The sequence below is a fragment of the Mesoplodon mirus genome (genome assembly GCF_964341445.2).
Source record: "Mesoplodon mirus genome assembly, chromosome: 20".
In the NCBI taxonomy this organism is placed as follows: Eukaryota; Metazoa; Chordata; class Mammalia; order Artiodactyla; family Ziphiidae; genus Mesoplodon; species Mesoplodon mirus.
Genome location: NC_138996.1, coordinates 20,740,762 through 20,756,166, shown reverse-complemented (window position 1 = coordinate 20,756,166; position 15,405 = coordinate 20,740,762). Strand labels below are relative to the sequence as shown.

At 36.3% G+C, this 15,405-nt stretch overlaps 1 protein-coding gene across 3 annotated transcripts in view; it reads left to right on the top strand.

Moving 5' to 3' along the window:
- Positions 1–15,405, top strand: part of DLC1 (DLC1 Rho GTPase activating protein) — a 412,196-nt gene that overhangs the window by 103,400 nt on the left and 293,391 nt on the right. For all 3 annotated transcript variants that reach the window (XM_082608637.1, XM_082608638.1, XM_082608636.1), the window contains one exon: positions 4,049–4,189. In XM_082608637.1, the coding sequence (XP_082464763.1) occupies positions 4,049–4,189 (141 nt within the window). The remainder of the gene's footprint in view (positions 1–4,048; positions 4,190–15,405) is intronic.

The window sequence follows — 15,405 nt, the reverse complement described above, 5'->3', positions numbered from 1 at the left end:
TAAATAGGAAGGCAAAATTAGTGCAAATGATTTCTGATAAACAAAAATGTAAAATATAAATGGCTTATAAACTACCTGCTACTTATGATTATGCATTTGATGTTTATAAATTACCTGCTATTTATAACTATCCATTTGATGTTGATTCAATTTGAAATCTTAATGAACCATTTTTCTCTTACGGTAAAATGTAAAATGTCTTTTCCGTGCAAAAGAAAAGAATAGATGACCCTTAATCTGAAAGCACTCAGGGCATGAGAAATTTGTTTATGGTTATATGTTTTACACACACACACACACACACACACACACTTAAAGAATTTAGTATTATGTTTCATATTTATTATTGTTATGTATGTCTTTTGTACCCTTTCTTTTTTATCTTTGTTTTCCACTTTTTTCTTTTCTTTTTCTTTGTAGCTTTATTGAGGTAGAATTGACATATAACATTGTATAAGTTTAAGGTGTACAATGTGATGATTTGATACAGTTTTTTTATACAAAATAATTACCACAGTAAGGTTAGTTAACACATCCATAAACTGGTATAATTACAATTGTGTGTATGTGTGTATGTGTGTGGTGAGAACATTTAATATCTATTCTCTTACAACTTTCAAATATATAATACAGTGTTGGTAACTGTAGTGACCAAAATGAAGATTAGATCTTCAGAACTTATGCCTCTTATAACTGGAAGCTTGTACCTTCTGACCAGCATGTCCCCATTTTCCCCACCTTCCAGGCCCTAGCAACCACCACTTCACTCTGTTTCTATTTTGGCCTCTTTTTTAGATTCCACATATAAGTGAGATCATACAGTATTTGTGTTTCTCTGTCTGACTCATTTCACTTAGCATAATGCTCTCCAGGTCCTTCCATGTTGTCACAAAAGGCAGAATTTCCTTCTTTTCTATGACTAAATAATATTCCATTGTATATATATACCACATTTTCTTTATCCATTCATCCATCAATAGACACTTCAATTATTTCTGTCTTGGCTATTGTGAATATAATGCAGCCATGAATATAGGGGTGCAGATGTCTCTTTAAGACAGTGATTTCATTTCCTTTGGATGTATATGCAGATGTGGACTTGCTGGATTATATGGTAGTTCTATTTTTAAATTTTTTTTTTTTTTTTTTTTTTTTTTCGGTACGTGGGCCTCTCACTGTTGTGGCCTCTCTCTGGACGCACCGGCTCAGCGGCCATGGCTCACGGGCCCAGCCGCTCCGCGGCACGTGTTATCTTCCCAGACCGGGGCACGAACCTGTATCCCCTGCATTGGCAGGCAGACTCCCAACCACTGCGCCACCAGGAAAGCCCTATTTTTAATTTTTTAAGGAACCTCCATACTGTTTTCCATAGTGACTATACTCATTTACATTCCCACCAACAATGCACTAGGATTCCCTTTTATGATAGCTGTTCTGACGGGTGTGAGGTGATATCTCATTGTAGTTTTAATTTGCATTTCCCTGATAATCAGTGATCTTGAGCACCTTTTCATGTACCTGTTGGCCATTTGTGTGTCTTTGGAAAAAACGTCTACTCAGGTATTTTGCTCATTTTTTAATCAGATTATTTGTTTTCTGCTATTGAGTTGAATGAGTTCCTTATATATTTTGGATATTAACCCCTGATCTAAGGTTTGCAAACATTTTCTTGTAATTCTGTAGGCTGCGTTCTTCATTCTGTTGATTGTTTCCTTTGCTGTGCAGACGCCATTTAGTTTGATTTAGTCCCATTTGTTTATTTTTGCTTGTATTACTTGTGCTTTTGGTGTCATACCCCAAAAATTGTTGCCAAGACCAATATCAAGAAGCTTTTGCTCTATGCTTTCTTCTAGGAGTTTTACAGTTTCAGATCTTACATTTACATCTTTAATTCATTTCAAGTTAAGGTTTGTGAGTGGTGTAAGATAGGGGTCCAATTTCATTAATTTGCATGTGAATATCCAATTTTCCCAACACCACTTATTGAAAGGACTATTTTTTCCCTATTGAGTATTCTCGGCCCCCTTGTCAAATGTTAGTTGACTGTATATGCATGCTTTTATTTCTGTGCTCTCTGTTCTATTCCATTGGTCTGTGTGTCTGTTTTTATGCCAGTACCATACTGTTTTGATTACTACGGTACTGTAATTTGAAATAAGGGAATGCGATGGCTCCAGCTTTGTTATTATTTCTCAGATTGCTTTGGCTATCCAGGGTCTTTTGTGGTTCCATACAAATTTTAGGATTGCTTTTTCCTATTTCTATGAAAAATGCCATTGACATTCTGACAGGGGTTGCACTAAATCTATAGATCACTTTGGGTAGCATGGACATTTTTCACAATTTTAATTTTTCCAATTCAGGAACATGAGCTATCTTTCCATTTATTTGTGTCTTCTTCAATTTCTTTCATCAGTGTCCTGTAGTTTCTAGTGTACAGATCTTGTGCCTCCTTGGTTACATATTAATATTTGTCAGTTTGGTTATTCTTTCATAAAACAATATTTATGAGCATAGTCTAGGTGCCAGGCACTATTCTAAGCCTGGGGAATGTATCAGTGAACAAGACAGGTGAAGCCCCTGCTCTTGTGATGCATAGATTCCAAAAAAGGGAGACAAAAAAGATTTGAAATAGAAATGAATGAAAGGTGGATAGATGGTCAGATAGAGAGATAGATACATACGTACATACATAGGTAGAGATGATGGATGGATATTGTTGATACGTGGTAGATTAACAAGGTAATAAGATTGTAAAATAGAAAATGATACACTGTGGAGGTTGAAGAGAGGAAAATATTTTAGCTTGAACTGTCAAAGGATGTTTCTCTGAAGTAGTGATATTCAAACTGAGAGCTCAGTGACAAGAAAGGGACAGCAAAGGGAAATACTTGGACAAGGGACAAGAAAGGGCATAGTCCCTGCCATAAACACCGCCTTGATGTACTAGGAGGACTGACAAACAGCAAGTATGGCAGAGCATACAGAAATAAGAGAATGAGAGAGTTAAGGCCAGAGAGTCGGGGTGCAGGGTAGATGATATTTGACCATATGGGCCATGGTGAAGTTGAGATGTAGAAGGAGTGGACATAAAGATTATCAAATCATAATTTTCTCAGGTTAAAATTATAGAGTGATGTGTGCCTTCACTCTCTTCCCTTTGCATTCTCCTCCCCTTTGCCTTTCCTCTGTGTTCTCACGTATAAAACAAAGATATCATTTGGTAAATTAAATGCACAGCCTTTAGAGGGATTCCCGTGTAATTGCACTCATTCAACAGACATGTCTTCTCCACATACTGTGCCCTAGTTGCTCAGAAGGCATATGATGTTCATAATAGCAATATTTACAGTAATGCCCAGCATTTAATGAAAATGATTACGTGCCTGTTACATGCACTGTGCATCTATCTTGCTTAATCTTCATAAACCTGTATGAGTGCATGCTATCATTATACTCATTTTCAAATGAGGGAATTGAATCGCACGTGACAAAGCGTAATTCCTGCCCTCAAACAGCTTATAGTTCGTTAGATAGACATACACTTGAGCTAAATGATTCCAGGCTATTATGGTCGGTGTCACCATGGAGATCTGACGGGAACATAGAAGAGAGTGAGGTGAGAAGAACTGAGAACTGTCTTTTCATTTGACACTCATAACCCTGTTGCAAAAGGGATGTAGAGTGAGTTACTCAAAGTCACACAACGAGCAAGGGCTGTCTGTGGGCTTCTTCCTCCTGACTTACTGCAGTGTCCCGGCTAGCTGCCCCTACTGCCCTTTCCATTGCACAATCAGCTGTTAAATTATCAAAGTAGTTAACTACCTCTTCTTCAGTATTTGCATTCTAAAATCAGACCCTCTGAAGAGTACAATTATTAATAGAAAATAATGCATGGTTATGGGTGATGTGTCACTGTCGGTTGTCATAACTCTGTGGTGTGTCCATGTGTGTTGGGAGAAGGAGGAGGTGGAAAGGTGTTGGAGGTGGGAGAAAGGCATGTAGAGAGTGTGGACATGCCCTTCATATCAATGCATTTTTTTCATAGGATCTGGAATCAGGATCTGAGAGTGGAGCAGATAACACTTCGGTAAATCAGACACAAGTAAATCCGTCTTCTAACACCGAGTCCACTGACCTACCGTCTTCCACCCCAGTGGCCAGTTCTGGAACCAAACCCAAGTCTATGGTAAGTTGTTAATTGTAACAGTCAGTTTCCACATGAAGTGTTGATTATCTTCAGGTAAGAGTTGATATCTCATCCATTCAGTTTAGAAGAAATACTCTTGGATTCTTAGTTGCAGTGACTTGATAGTACTTAATTAAGTACAGCCCAATATATGCTGTTTTTTTTGTTTTATAAATGCTTACACAAGTACTTTACTAACATAGGTCATTGTTCCAGAATTATGCAAAATATGGTGTTAAATTTTATTACTGGATACTCAGAACTTGAAAGAACCAAGAATGCAAAATGTAAAGATGATTGTCCCTGTATTATTATTCTGACTAAATGGCTTACCAATGGGAAAATTAATGGATGGATGGATGGATAGATAGATTAAAAAGTAGAGATATATAAGATCACACACATGATCAGTTTTATGTGGGTATTAAATGACATAGCACATGTCAAGTGCTTAGTGAAATGCTTGGCACAGAAAAAATACTGAAAAAATGTAAGCTACTATTGTTATTATTATGATGCTTCATAGACTTTACAATGCTACCAAAACAAATGAAAAGGAGAATTACTACATGTAATAGTATAGCACAATGACTTGTGAATAGAAGACATTTTCCTTTAAGTAAAATGTTGAACTGCAACAGGAAAACAGTATTTGGCTCTAAAGGTAACATTTATGGAGGAAGTAATTACTACTTCAAATATCTAAAGTCCCACAGCTCCAAAATAACCTTTCCTAGTTTAGTGAAAATCATAGTGTCGAATTATTTTTTAAATGCCCGTGTTAGCTTAACACAGAGAAACAAGTTTGGATTGCTTTTCTGCCTGCCTTTAAAATAAAAGGCAAATCTGAAATAAAACTAAAAAGAGAATACTTGAATTTAAAACGTACTATGTATGTCCAACTGCAAGAATATCTAGAGTATTTTTGATGGAATAAATATTTTTTGAACACCTACGATGTGCCACGTGTTATGCAAGATAAAAAAGACTTGGAGAGCAATAAAAATATATTCTCTGTCTTTAAATATCTCACAGTCTAGCAAGGGAGGGAGGCATGTAAACAATGAAATGCAATGACATGCTGTATGGTAGTGCTGTATATACAGGAAATAGGAGGAACCAATGACATACTACCCAATACTATTTTGTGGTACACTGAAAAAACAGGGTCAAAAATAATGTGTGCCAGTGGGCAGACTGCAGTGACGTGGTGCTTTTCTTTTCCACAAACGCTAGAGAAGGTTGAAATGCAAAATTCAAATATGAAACTCAACAATCTCATTTTACCACGTTCTTATTAAGGGAAAAGATAAAAGCCTCTTAAGAGGTTTAGCTTGGGGCTTCCCTGGTGGCCCAGTGGTTGAGAGTCCGCCTGCCAAGGCAGGGGACATGGGTTCGTGCCCCGGTCCGGGAAGATCCCACATGCCGCAGAGCGGCTGGGCCCGTGAGCCATGGCCGCTGAGCCTGCGCGTCCGGAGCCTGCGCTCCACAGCTGTGAGAGGCCCGCGTACTGCAAAAAAAAAAAAAAAAAAAAAAAAAAAAAGAGTTTTAGCTTGAAGGTTTGGGAACAATTGGAGCATTGGTTTTTTGAACACTGGGGACTGGTGTGGGACTGACATATAAGAAGTAAGTAGAGGGACTTCCCTGGTGGAGCATTGATTAAGAATCCGCCTGCCAGTGCAGGGGACACAGGTTTGAGCCCTGGTCCAGGAAGATCCCACATGCCACAGAGCAACTAAGCCCATGTGCCACAACTACTGAGCCTGCTCTCTAGATCCTGTGAGCCACAACTACTGAGCTCACGTGCCACAGTTACTGAACCCCGCGTGCCTAGAGCCCGTGCTCCGCAACAAGAGAAGCCACTGCAATGAGAAGCCTGAGCTCTGCAATGAAGAGTAGCCCCTGCTTGCTGCAACTAGAGAAAGCCCGCACACAACAAGGAAGACCCAATGCAGGCAAAAATAAAATAAAGAAATAAATGTATTAAAAAAAAGAAGTAAGTAGAAAGGAAGGTGAATTCCCTTTTTTAAAGGTATTTATGCTTAAATTAGCTTTTTAAAGCGCCTTCTATTGTCCCTAAGAGTGTTCTTTTCACTCTAACATTTATTCTGTGTTCATCTTTTACTTTAGAATAATTACTGTTGGTATCCACTATTTCTCCCTTGAAACATACACATTTTAGAGTGTAGTCACCTTATAATTTGTAACCATTGCTACAACTCTGTGTGCAGTTCCTTAGTCTTTTTTCAATGCTCCCATGCTTATAAATGTGGTCAATATATTTCCATTGAGCAATGTACATATTTTTATGGTAACCATCTTCAGTAAAGTTTTAGAATGAGAAACATAAAACCATCAGTTTTCCTAGGACTTTAATCCCTTAGAATACTTTATAATGGGTCCTTTTTCAAATTGTTCATGTTTTGCCATATCAGTTGACCAAACTATTCACCCCACAGGCAAAATTAAGGAATAATTAAAATCAGTTGTTGAACAGAAACATATTTTTTCATGCACTTCAAATCAAATATTAACTGAAAAGTTGCCAACTTGGAATAAAATCAGAAGTGAAGATGTATCCAGCTGTTCAGGTGTGACCTGGGCACACGATCACAACTTCATAGTGATGCCACAACTCACTAGTCAGTGAGTGATGAGAATCATTACGCAATTGACACGGCCTTGAAACACAATATTCCACTTCAAGACACCCAAAACCTATTTAACACATCTTGATCAATACTGCAGGTGGAGTTAGACAACTGGAAATGCAACTCTGTTCAGCTACTGAACTATAATTTAGTCAAATTCTCTAACTGGCCATGAGAAGTACCCAGAGGGGAAGAAAACACTCTGCTATCAAAGGCAACTGACTTATAGGAAATTTCTTAAAGAAAATGACCAATTAAAAAAGTAGCTTGGGAGACTGGGATTGACATATATACACTATTGATACTATGTATAAAATAGATAACTAATGAGAACCTACTGTATAGCACAGGGAACTCTCTTCAGTGCTCTGTGGTGACCTAAGTGGGAAGGAAATCCAAAAAAGGGGATATGTGTATACGTATAGCTGATTCACTTTGCTCTACAGTAGAAACTAACACAACATTGTAAAACAACTGTACTCCAATAAAAATTTTTTAAAAAATAAGCTTGAAAAACAGGCTTTTGTGTTGGCAGAAGGGCTGCTTTAATATGAGCATGTGTGTGTTTTATTTTTTGCTGGTTTTGGTGTTATTATTATGTTGAATATTCCCTTTTTACTAAAGTTAGAAAGTAAGTCTTGAGCCATGGATCAATTTTATGTTTTTAGTTTTTCCTGGGTTAAAATATTAGAATGAAGAATTTTACCTATTTTATGAGATACTAAACAGACACTTTTCCCCTCAATTTGGAGCTTTGGGAATAATGGCAGCCTGGGCTCTTTGTGAAAAGAAAGAAAACTCTAGTATCCTACAGAGCTGTTCTTTTCACTATGAACTAAAATTTCAATTTTAATATTAAGTAGAAACATTAAAGTCAAAGAACACCTACTTCTAACATCCACCTAAAATGAACCAGCCTTCTGCTCCATAGTGTCACATTTTTACAGAATGCTTACTTTTTTCAGAATTATTTAAAGTTACATTTGATTTGCTGCTATGAATCTATTTATAATGGTGACTGACTACCACAAATATTTGGCTTTCCTTTTGTGTGTAAAGTCTTTGGATTTCTAAGTGCCAATTTTTCAATAAGATTTCTACTTTTATATTTATTATTAGAAGGGGACCAATGAGTAATCTTCGGATTTTTCATAAATACTGTGTATATATCATGCTGAAAATTGAGCATTAAAGTAGATTTCTGAAATGTATTTGACACAAAAAAATTTTTAAGTTAAAAGGTAGGATATCCACTACCAAAAAACACATTAGTAAAAACAAGGTCTGGTGCTTAATGCCAAAAATCTCATCAATTTCTTTCTTAAATTCTTGGTTTTGTTCCTTTGAGGCAGTCTCATAATGCCTTTCACACTAGACACTTCTGCGAACAACGCATGTGTAGTCATATCAATTTTTATACAGTGCTTTCATTCACTGAAGAACAATGTTCTGACATCCCTCTAACCAGGGTATTCAGTTGCTTGAGTTGTTCCTGCATTAATTAATATAGGGTTGTTACGTGAAAGATTTTAAAGCTGGGCACTAAAACCCCACAGGTTTTGTTGTGGTTGTTGTTTTTCTTAAAGATACTGATTAGTGTAGGTGGTCATTAAATTAGTATTAATCATACATTTGTGAAGAAAGAGACCAAGGCTGAGATAAGAAAAACAACATATTTTATTTGTAAAATAAGTACTGGAGGAACAGAGAGGGTGTTCTGCTGTGTATAGTAACGTCAGCTTCATAGAGAAGACAACCCCACTAGTTGCCATGTGATAGAATTCTAACGACCAGAATGAGAACCTCAATCATTTGGGCATTTGGGAACCCCAGCTAGATAGTTTTGAGTGTATCCTAAACTATCCAAAGGAATGTTGGAAGATACTAACATTCATGTCAGAATGTATTGAATGTTGGAATTACAAAATAACCCTCCTTTGAAGTTGTTAAAAAACAGCAGAAATTATTAACCTTCATTATTGTAATTGCTACAAGATGAAAAAAGACAAATATATCTTATTCCAGCTCAAGTTGGCAACAGTAGCTCTAATTCCACAGACCGAAAACACCCCTAATCTTTTCATCATTACCACCAAAATATCGATGAGATAGATGAGGGTGAAGACAGCAGCTCATGGAGGGGGTGGGAGCTGAGGGCAGGCTGAATGCCAGAGACTGCCAACTCCTCCCAAGAATGGTTCAGAGTAAATCCTGCCTAAATACTGCTGCAGTGTGACCTAAATAAAGCTTCAGGAGTATGTCCTGACTGCAAGTTCATGATCCTTTCTAGATGACTTTAAAAAACAAAGTACTCCAATGCCACAGTCAACCTGATATTTTAGCCTCTTTTACCAACAATTTCAAAAATTGCATGGTCAGTTTAACCTATTGTTGAAGAAAAAAAAAATCTCTCAATGTGACTCTGAAACACAACTGTTTATGCTATAGTCAGCTTAGTGAGACACTTACATACAATCTATTATCTTTCTCCCCTCTGGCATGATAGACGCAAACAACAATTTTTGGGTCTGACATTCAATTGTCAATAGTATTGTCCTCCCTAAAAAGCATAAATGTTTTGAAATGGAGGTAAAAAGGAGGGTGATGACATTGTGTATGAATTTTGACATTACGTTATTTTTAATGAATGCTGTTAACGTTTAAGTCATTTAAAAACAGGATCTTATTTTTTTCCTTTTTTCACCCAATGAGATATGGTCTAATCTGCTATGAAACTATAAAATGTTGTTGGCATTAGTCCCAATTATACAGCATATTAAGGAAATTAAGGCTGATCCAAGAAAGAAGAGAAAAACCATCAGAGGTTCCTCATAATTACTTTCAATGTAAACCAGGTTTTATATCTAAATGCAATCACATATCTCATACATGTGATCATTAAGCTAAAGTCATTATGCTTGTGACATATTAAATGGTAGGCCCTAAAATTGAAAAATAGCATGTAGATTCAGGAGTCCAAATCACATCACTCTCAAGTATCATTTAAAACGCAATTCATATGCAGAATTTTAGTAGGTCCCTATTTTGTTTTACCGGGATATTATTCTATATTTTTGCTTAGGTGATTATCAGATTTTTTTTTAACAAAGCTAGTGATTTTCTCTAATGCTGCTCAGTATTTAAAACAAAATAAAGGGATAAAACATTGTCTTTTTTACAAACGGGAACTGCAAATACTCCTTTTTACTGAACTCTTGGGGGAAAAATGTTAGGTAACATATAAAATTGACTAGAATTTAAAGAGTATTTCATAATGTCACATATGATAAGTAAAGAAAATAGCATAGTAAAAGGAAAAATGACACACATAGAATTCTTAAAGTTTAGTCTGAAACATCAAAAAATTTGAATTAGTACAATTTACCACTTTGCAAACAAAAATGTAATGGTCTTAGAAAAATGCCTTTAATTGTAATGCTTTTGAATGTGGCAATTTAATTTTGACATAGCCAAGCAATAACATTGAAGTATGTGGATTTTTAAAGAAGTATTTATTCACTAAGAGCTTCATTGTTTATGAGAAAGAAAAATAAGCCAAATCTTATAGCTTTTTTAAGGAAAATTGAGCCACCAGAGAGCTGGGGAAAAAATGTTTCTAAAAAGGAAATCATTCTGTGATTATTATAATGAGATATTTCTTAGAATTCTGATTCTAAAGTGTAGAGGATTCCATTCACATATTCTGGATTTTGAAATAATAAATATGTAATTCATTAACCTTGGGCTTTGAAAAATAGAAACATTTTTCATAACCATTTGCTTTTCTATTTAAAATTATTCAAAATTCTCTCATTTCTTGTGTTTGAAGATACTGACATCTGTTTCCAATCTATTTACATGTTAATTCATGATAGTCTTGTTTGGGATGGATTATTTGATCTCCACAGTAACCTCCTCACTTAAGACTTTTCACTCAGAATCTAGGAGTTTCATTGTGCCAAGAATAAGTACAACTTGCATCCAGATATACTGATCCTTAATACTAAAGTCTGAGCACATGGTGTTTAAGTAATTTTTTGAGTTGGAAAAATTGTTTTTCTATTTTGTTTGTGTTTCATTTATAATAACCTGGCTAATTAGACGTCTGGAGCAGAGCTCCTACAACCAGAAGAATGATGGGGAAAATGGAACATAAAAATGAGAGGACAGTAAGAATTGAACAGATTCCGTTAGGGCAAGAAACAGTAAAAAAAAAAAAAAAAAAATCTCTGCAACCTAAGATTTGGTCATATGAATAGTACTTTTGTATGTTATCATCATTACAATGAGGAAAATTTAGTTTTTCCATGTGCTGATGTTACTTCTCGAATCCAGCTCATATTTTCATCCAAGAGAAATAACAACTTCCAGTTATTTCTGGGCAATGTAAAATGGCAAGCCAACGGCATGCCACATCACAGCAACCAAGAATATAATTCATAGCATTGAGCAATAATAATAACCCATAAGCCATTTTCACAGAGTTCTCTTCATCTCAAACAGAGTTGTCCCCAAGTTCTAATTATATATTTAGTGTTTCCATTCTTTTTCTGATTCCTTACTTTGATTCTTTGACTGATAATTAATGCTGCCCCTGGCATTTGGTGGCCTCTACCCTCACTTCTTAAAGACAGTTAAAGTCAGTTGAAATGTTTAACTGGGGATTCCATGTGAATATTCAGTAGCCGTTGTACAAAGTTTATACAGAGGGCTTTTGTGACTATAGTTTTGAGCTGTCTACCACATACCAGATTTCTAAATGAAAAAGTAAAAACAGCAACCAAGCACTTGAGTATTCTGAATATACACATCTAAACAGTCGGTGTCGTAACAAAAATATGAAGTGTCATTTACTCTATATCTTCACTCTATCTTTTTCAAGGCACAATCACTTGAAAAATATCAATATTCTTGATATTCTGCTTATTTAATGAGAATTTTATATGCTAGTTTCTTTTTTTTGAATGAATGAATGATTCGTATTCCTTAGATTATTGTTGCCACTCTCACTTTTTAGTGATTCTCTGTTCTTTCCACTGTGACAACTTGGTGTAATCCAGGCAACTTCTGAATTAGTAAACTGCTTCAAAGGAAAATCAATTGACACTCATGAAAACAGTTGTTTCCTTTTTACTGTAAATTGCTTTATCCATTTTATTTTGTTGTTGTTCTGCTGATTCATGTTGAAGGCCCTACCTTTGTATAAATACTATAGTAATTTACTGAATGGGAATTTACCATATTAGTCATTCTGTGAAATGCAGAGAATCATACAAATAGGCAATAATAACAATAAATCAGTGCTGTTCAGACTGTGCACTCTGGGCACCCCCAGAACTGCCTTCCTCTCTCTGCCCCAGCCAGACTTATTTACTTTTATCCCTTTTATATACTGGCCTTCTGAATAAAATCCTCTTTGATCAATCCATAGCATTAATTTTGCTTAAATCCCAGACTAAACGAATTATACGGGTGAGGAAAACATTGGAGAATTTTTTCTTGGGTCCAGATAGCCTCTGATTTCCAAGAGCATCCTGGCGAAGTTGCCTCCAGAACTTCTCTGTTGCTAGGGCAACAACCTCCGGGTGCCAATAAGAAACAAAAAAAGTGGGAGAGAGAGCAGACTCTGGATCAGAGCAACTAGACTTAGCCTGGGTCTGGAATTCTGCTGAAGCAGATTATTAAATTCTATATTGCAGACACTGAGCTGTAGATAGATAGTTTTACATTATTTTTTACTGTCTATTGGGGAGTAAAGTCAGAATTTTAAATAACTTTTAATAGATAAAAACATTTAGAATTCAGAACTAGTAGAATTTCCACTTAAATGTATTTCCTAAGCAAATATTAACTAAGTATTAAATTTTACAGTTTGAATTTCGTGAATATATCAAAATCGTGCAATTATTTCCCTACTTATAGCACATCTGTAGTTTTTTTCTGTATTAAATACAATATAATATAACACTATGATGATAGTTCTACAAATATTTTTATCTGAATTTCTAATATCCTCTTATGTAGTTACATAGACTAAAAAGGACTTGCATATTTGTTAAAGAGCAATTTTTTTTGTTTCTAATAATATTGAACTTCTAAAATATTTATTAGAACACCTTAACTTAATCAGAATGTAAAGAAAAATATTATTAGCCATGTGTAATATATCTAAGTGATGTATTCATGTCCTTATGAAATTATTCTACATTTTATTAAACAAAAGCCTTTCTAATTAATAATGTAGCTGAACTCTAACACTATTAATGTTGTGAACATTAATGTTATAAAACTCAATTCTTTTTTTTTTTTTCCCAAAAAACTATAAGAACCCACTATGGCTATGTGTAAGCAGCTGTGCTGGACACTGGGATAGAATTTAAGAAAAAACAGAGGGGGGAAATGACATGATTGGAATCTTTGGAATCAGACTCCGGGACCAGGAATTGCCCGGAGAAGCTTTAGTAGTGAGTGTTCTTGGGAGACAGACATGCATAGAAGTGAGGAAGGCAGAACTGGTCAGAGAGCAGAGTTGGCTGAGCTGCAATGCAGTAACAGTTGCAGCCTCGGCTAACTCTCTGCAGCTCTCTGGAGCTTGGGTGGCCCTTCAGAGTTGTCCCAAATTGAGACAGGGAGGCTGGATCTCTGTATCCCTGCACTCTTAGGCTGCCCCTAGAAAGTGATGTAGTCTTGAATGAGGCAGTTCCTGGCTGTCAAGGGCATTTCCCAAAGAGGGAAACAGATGTAATCATTGGCAGCCACTATTCCCAGGAGCAGGGGAATCGGCCCTGGAGGGGGAATCTGGGAGTAGCTCTGCAGTCTCCACCACACATGTCATGGCCTTCACCTTCATGGGGAGCACTCTGTGATGTAAGCAAACACGTGGTTATGAAAGGATGTAATAAGTACCAAATTAAAGTTATACCGAATCTAAGGATTAAATGTTTAAGAAATGTATTAGTTCTGTTAGAGAAGATGGGAACCCTTAGGTAAGACTTCCCAGAGGAAATGACAATGGAATGTGGTCTTTAATAATAACTAGGAGTTTCCCAGGTGAGGAAAGGGGAAAAGGAATAGAGTGTAAAAAACATCAGAAAACAAACAAAAAAGCAGTCTCCTCACGGCTTATTGGTAATTGAGTAAAGAATGGGGTACATAACTCTACCTGGCAGAAAACGTATCTAAAATAGCCTTTGGGCAAGTTTGTGGATAACTTTCAATACCCCGTCCAAAAAATCTACTTTAAGGGAAATGCGAGGATGGCTTTTAAATAAGAAAACAAAATGATTTGATTTATATTTTAAAGAACTAGAACTCCACAAATGCAGGAAAAAATGAAATCAGAGTGTAGGGGGTCTAGGAGATGTTGAAAGGAGCTAGGAAGAGCAGATAAACTTTTGTGGCAATGATTTAGGCCAGGGAGAGTGATGACCTGAAGGGAGCAACAATAAGGAACAGGGAGGATACACTATTGGAGGTAGAACTGATAGGCTTTAAAAACTGAGCCTTTGCAAAAAAAAAAGACGAGAGAAAGGAAGGATTAAGTGTGAATTCAAAATTTGTGTCTTGGAAAAGTAATACAATGATAGGGTCGTTGTCTAAGATAAGGAATAAAGAAGCAGAGTAGGTATGAGGAGGAAAAGCAGTGTTTTTTCTTTAAATCAACCTTATTAAGATAAAATTTACATACAATACAATGTACCCATTTTAAGTATACATGCTTCCAGGATGTTTTTGATAATAATGGAAAGAAGGAAAGACAGAGGCTGGCAGAGGAAGTTTTATTGAGGGAAGATTTATCATCTTTTCTTGCATTGTTTAATTTTTTTAGGAATGTAGTCTTGTTAAACATGTACCACCTAATGGAAGAAATCACAAAACAAATTAATTTTTCCACAACAAACAGCCATGGCAGCTAATTTTCTCCCTCCCTGCTTAGACAAGAACTTAGGGACTCTCCTGGCTCTTTCCAGATATTGTTAAGTAACACAATCATTTTAAATTCCAAAATATGGAATTTTTGGAATACTGCTGTCTTGAATCAGAAATGAAAAAGTTCTGTCCCTATAATAATCCACATTTCAGTCTTCCTTTTCTGTAAGGCTCTCCCCTCTCTTCTAGTGTTGTTCTGCTAAGGCAGGTGTCTGCTTGCAGCCAGGGAAGATTGGGGGTGGAGGGTTAGCTTCCTTTTCCATTCTAGCTCACCATGTACATCACTTGCTAGCAGCTACGTCGGGGAGGTGAAAGGGAGAGGAGCACAGAGAAGTCCTCACTGGACGAGCATGCGTGCTCTGTGGGTCTAGGAGATCTTCAAGGATCCCTCACCTGCTGTATCAGTTATCTTTTGCTGTGTAAAAAATCATATTTAAACTTCGTGGCTTGAAGCATAATTTATGACTTCTCATGGTTTTTAGTAAGTTCGGAATTTGAGAGAAACTCTGGTTTAACTGAGGGTCTTTTATAAGGTTGCAGACAGGTGCCTGCTGGCATGCTGTCATATAATAGCTTTACAGGGGCTTCAAGATCCACTTGTACGTTGACTTATGTGACTGGCAGATGAGTGCTAGA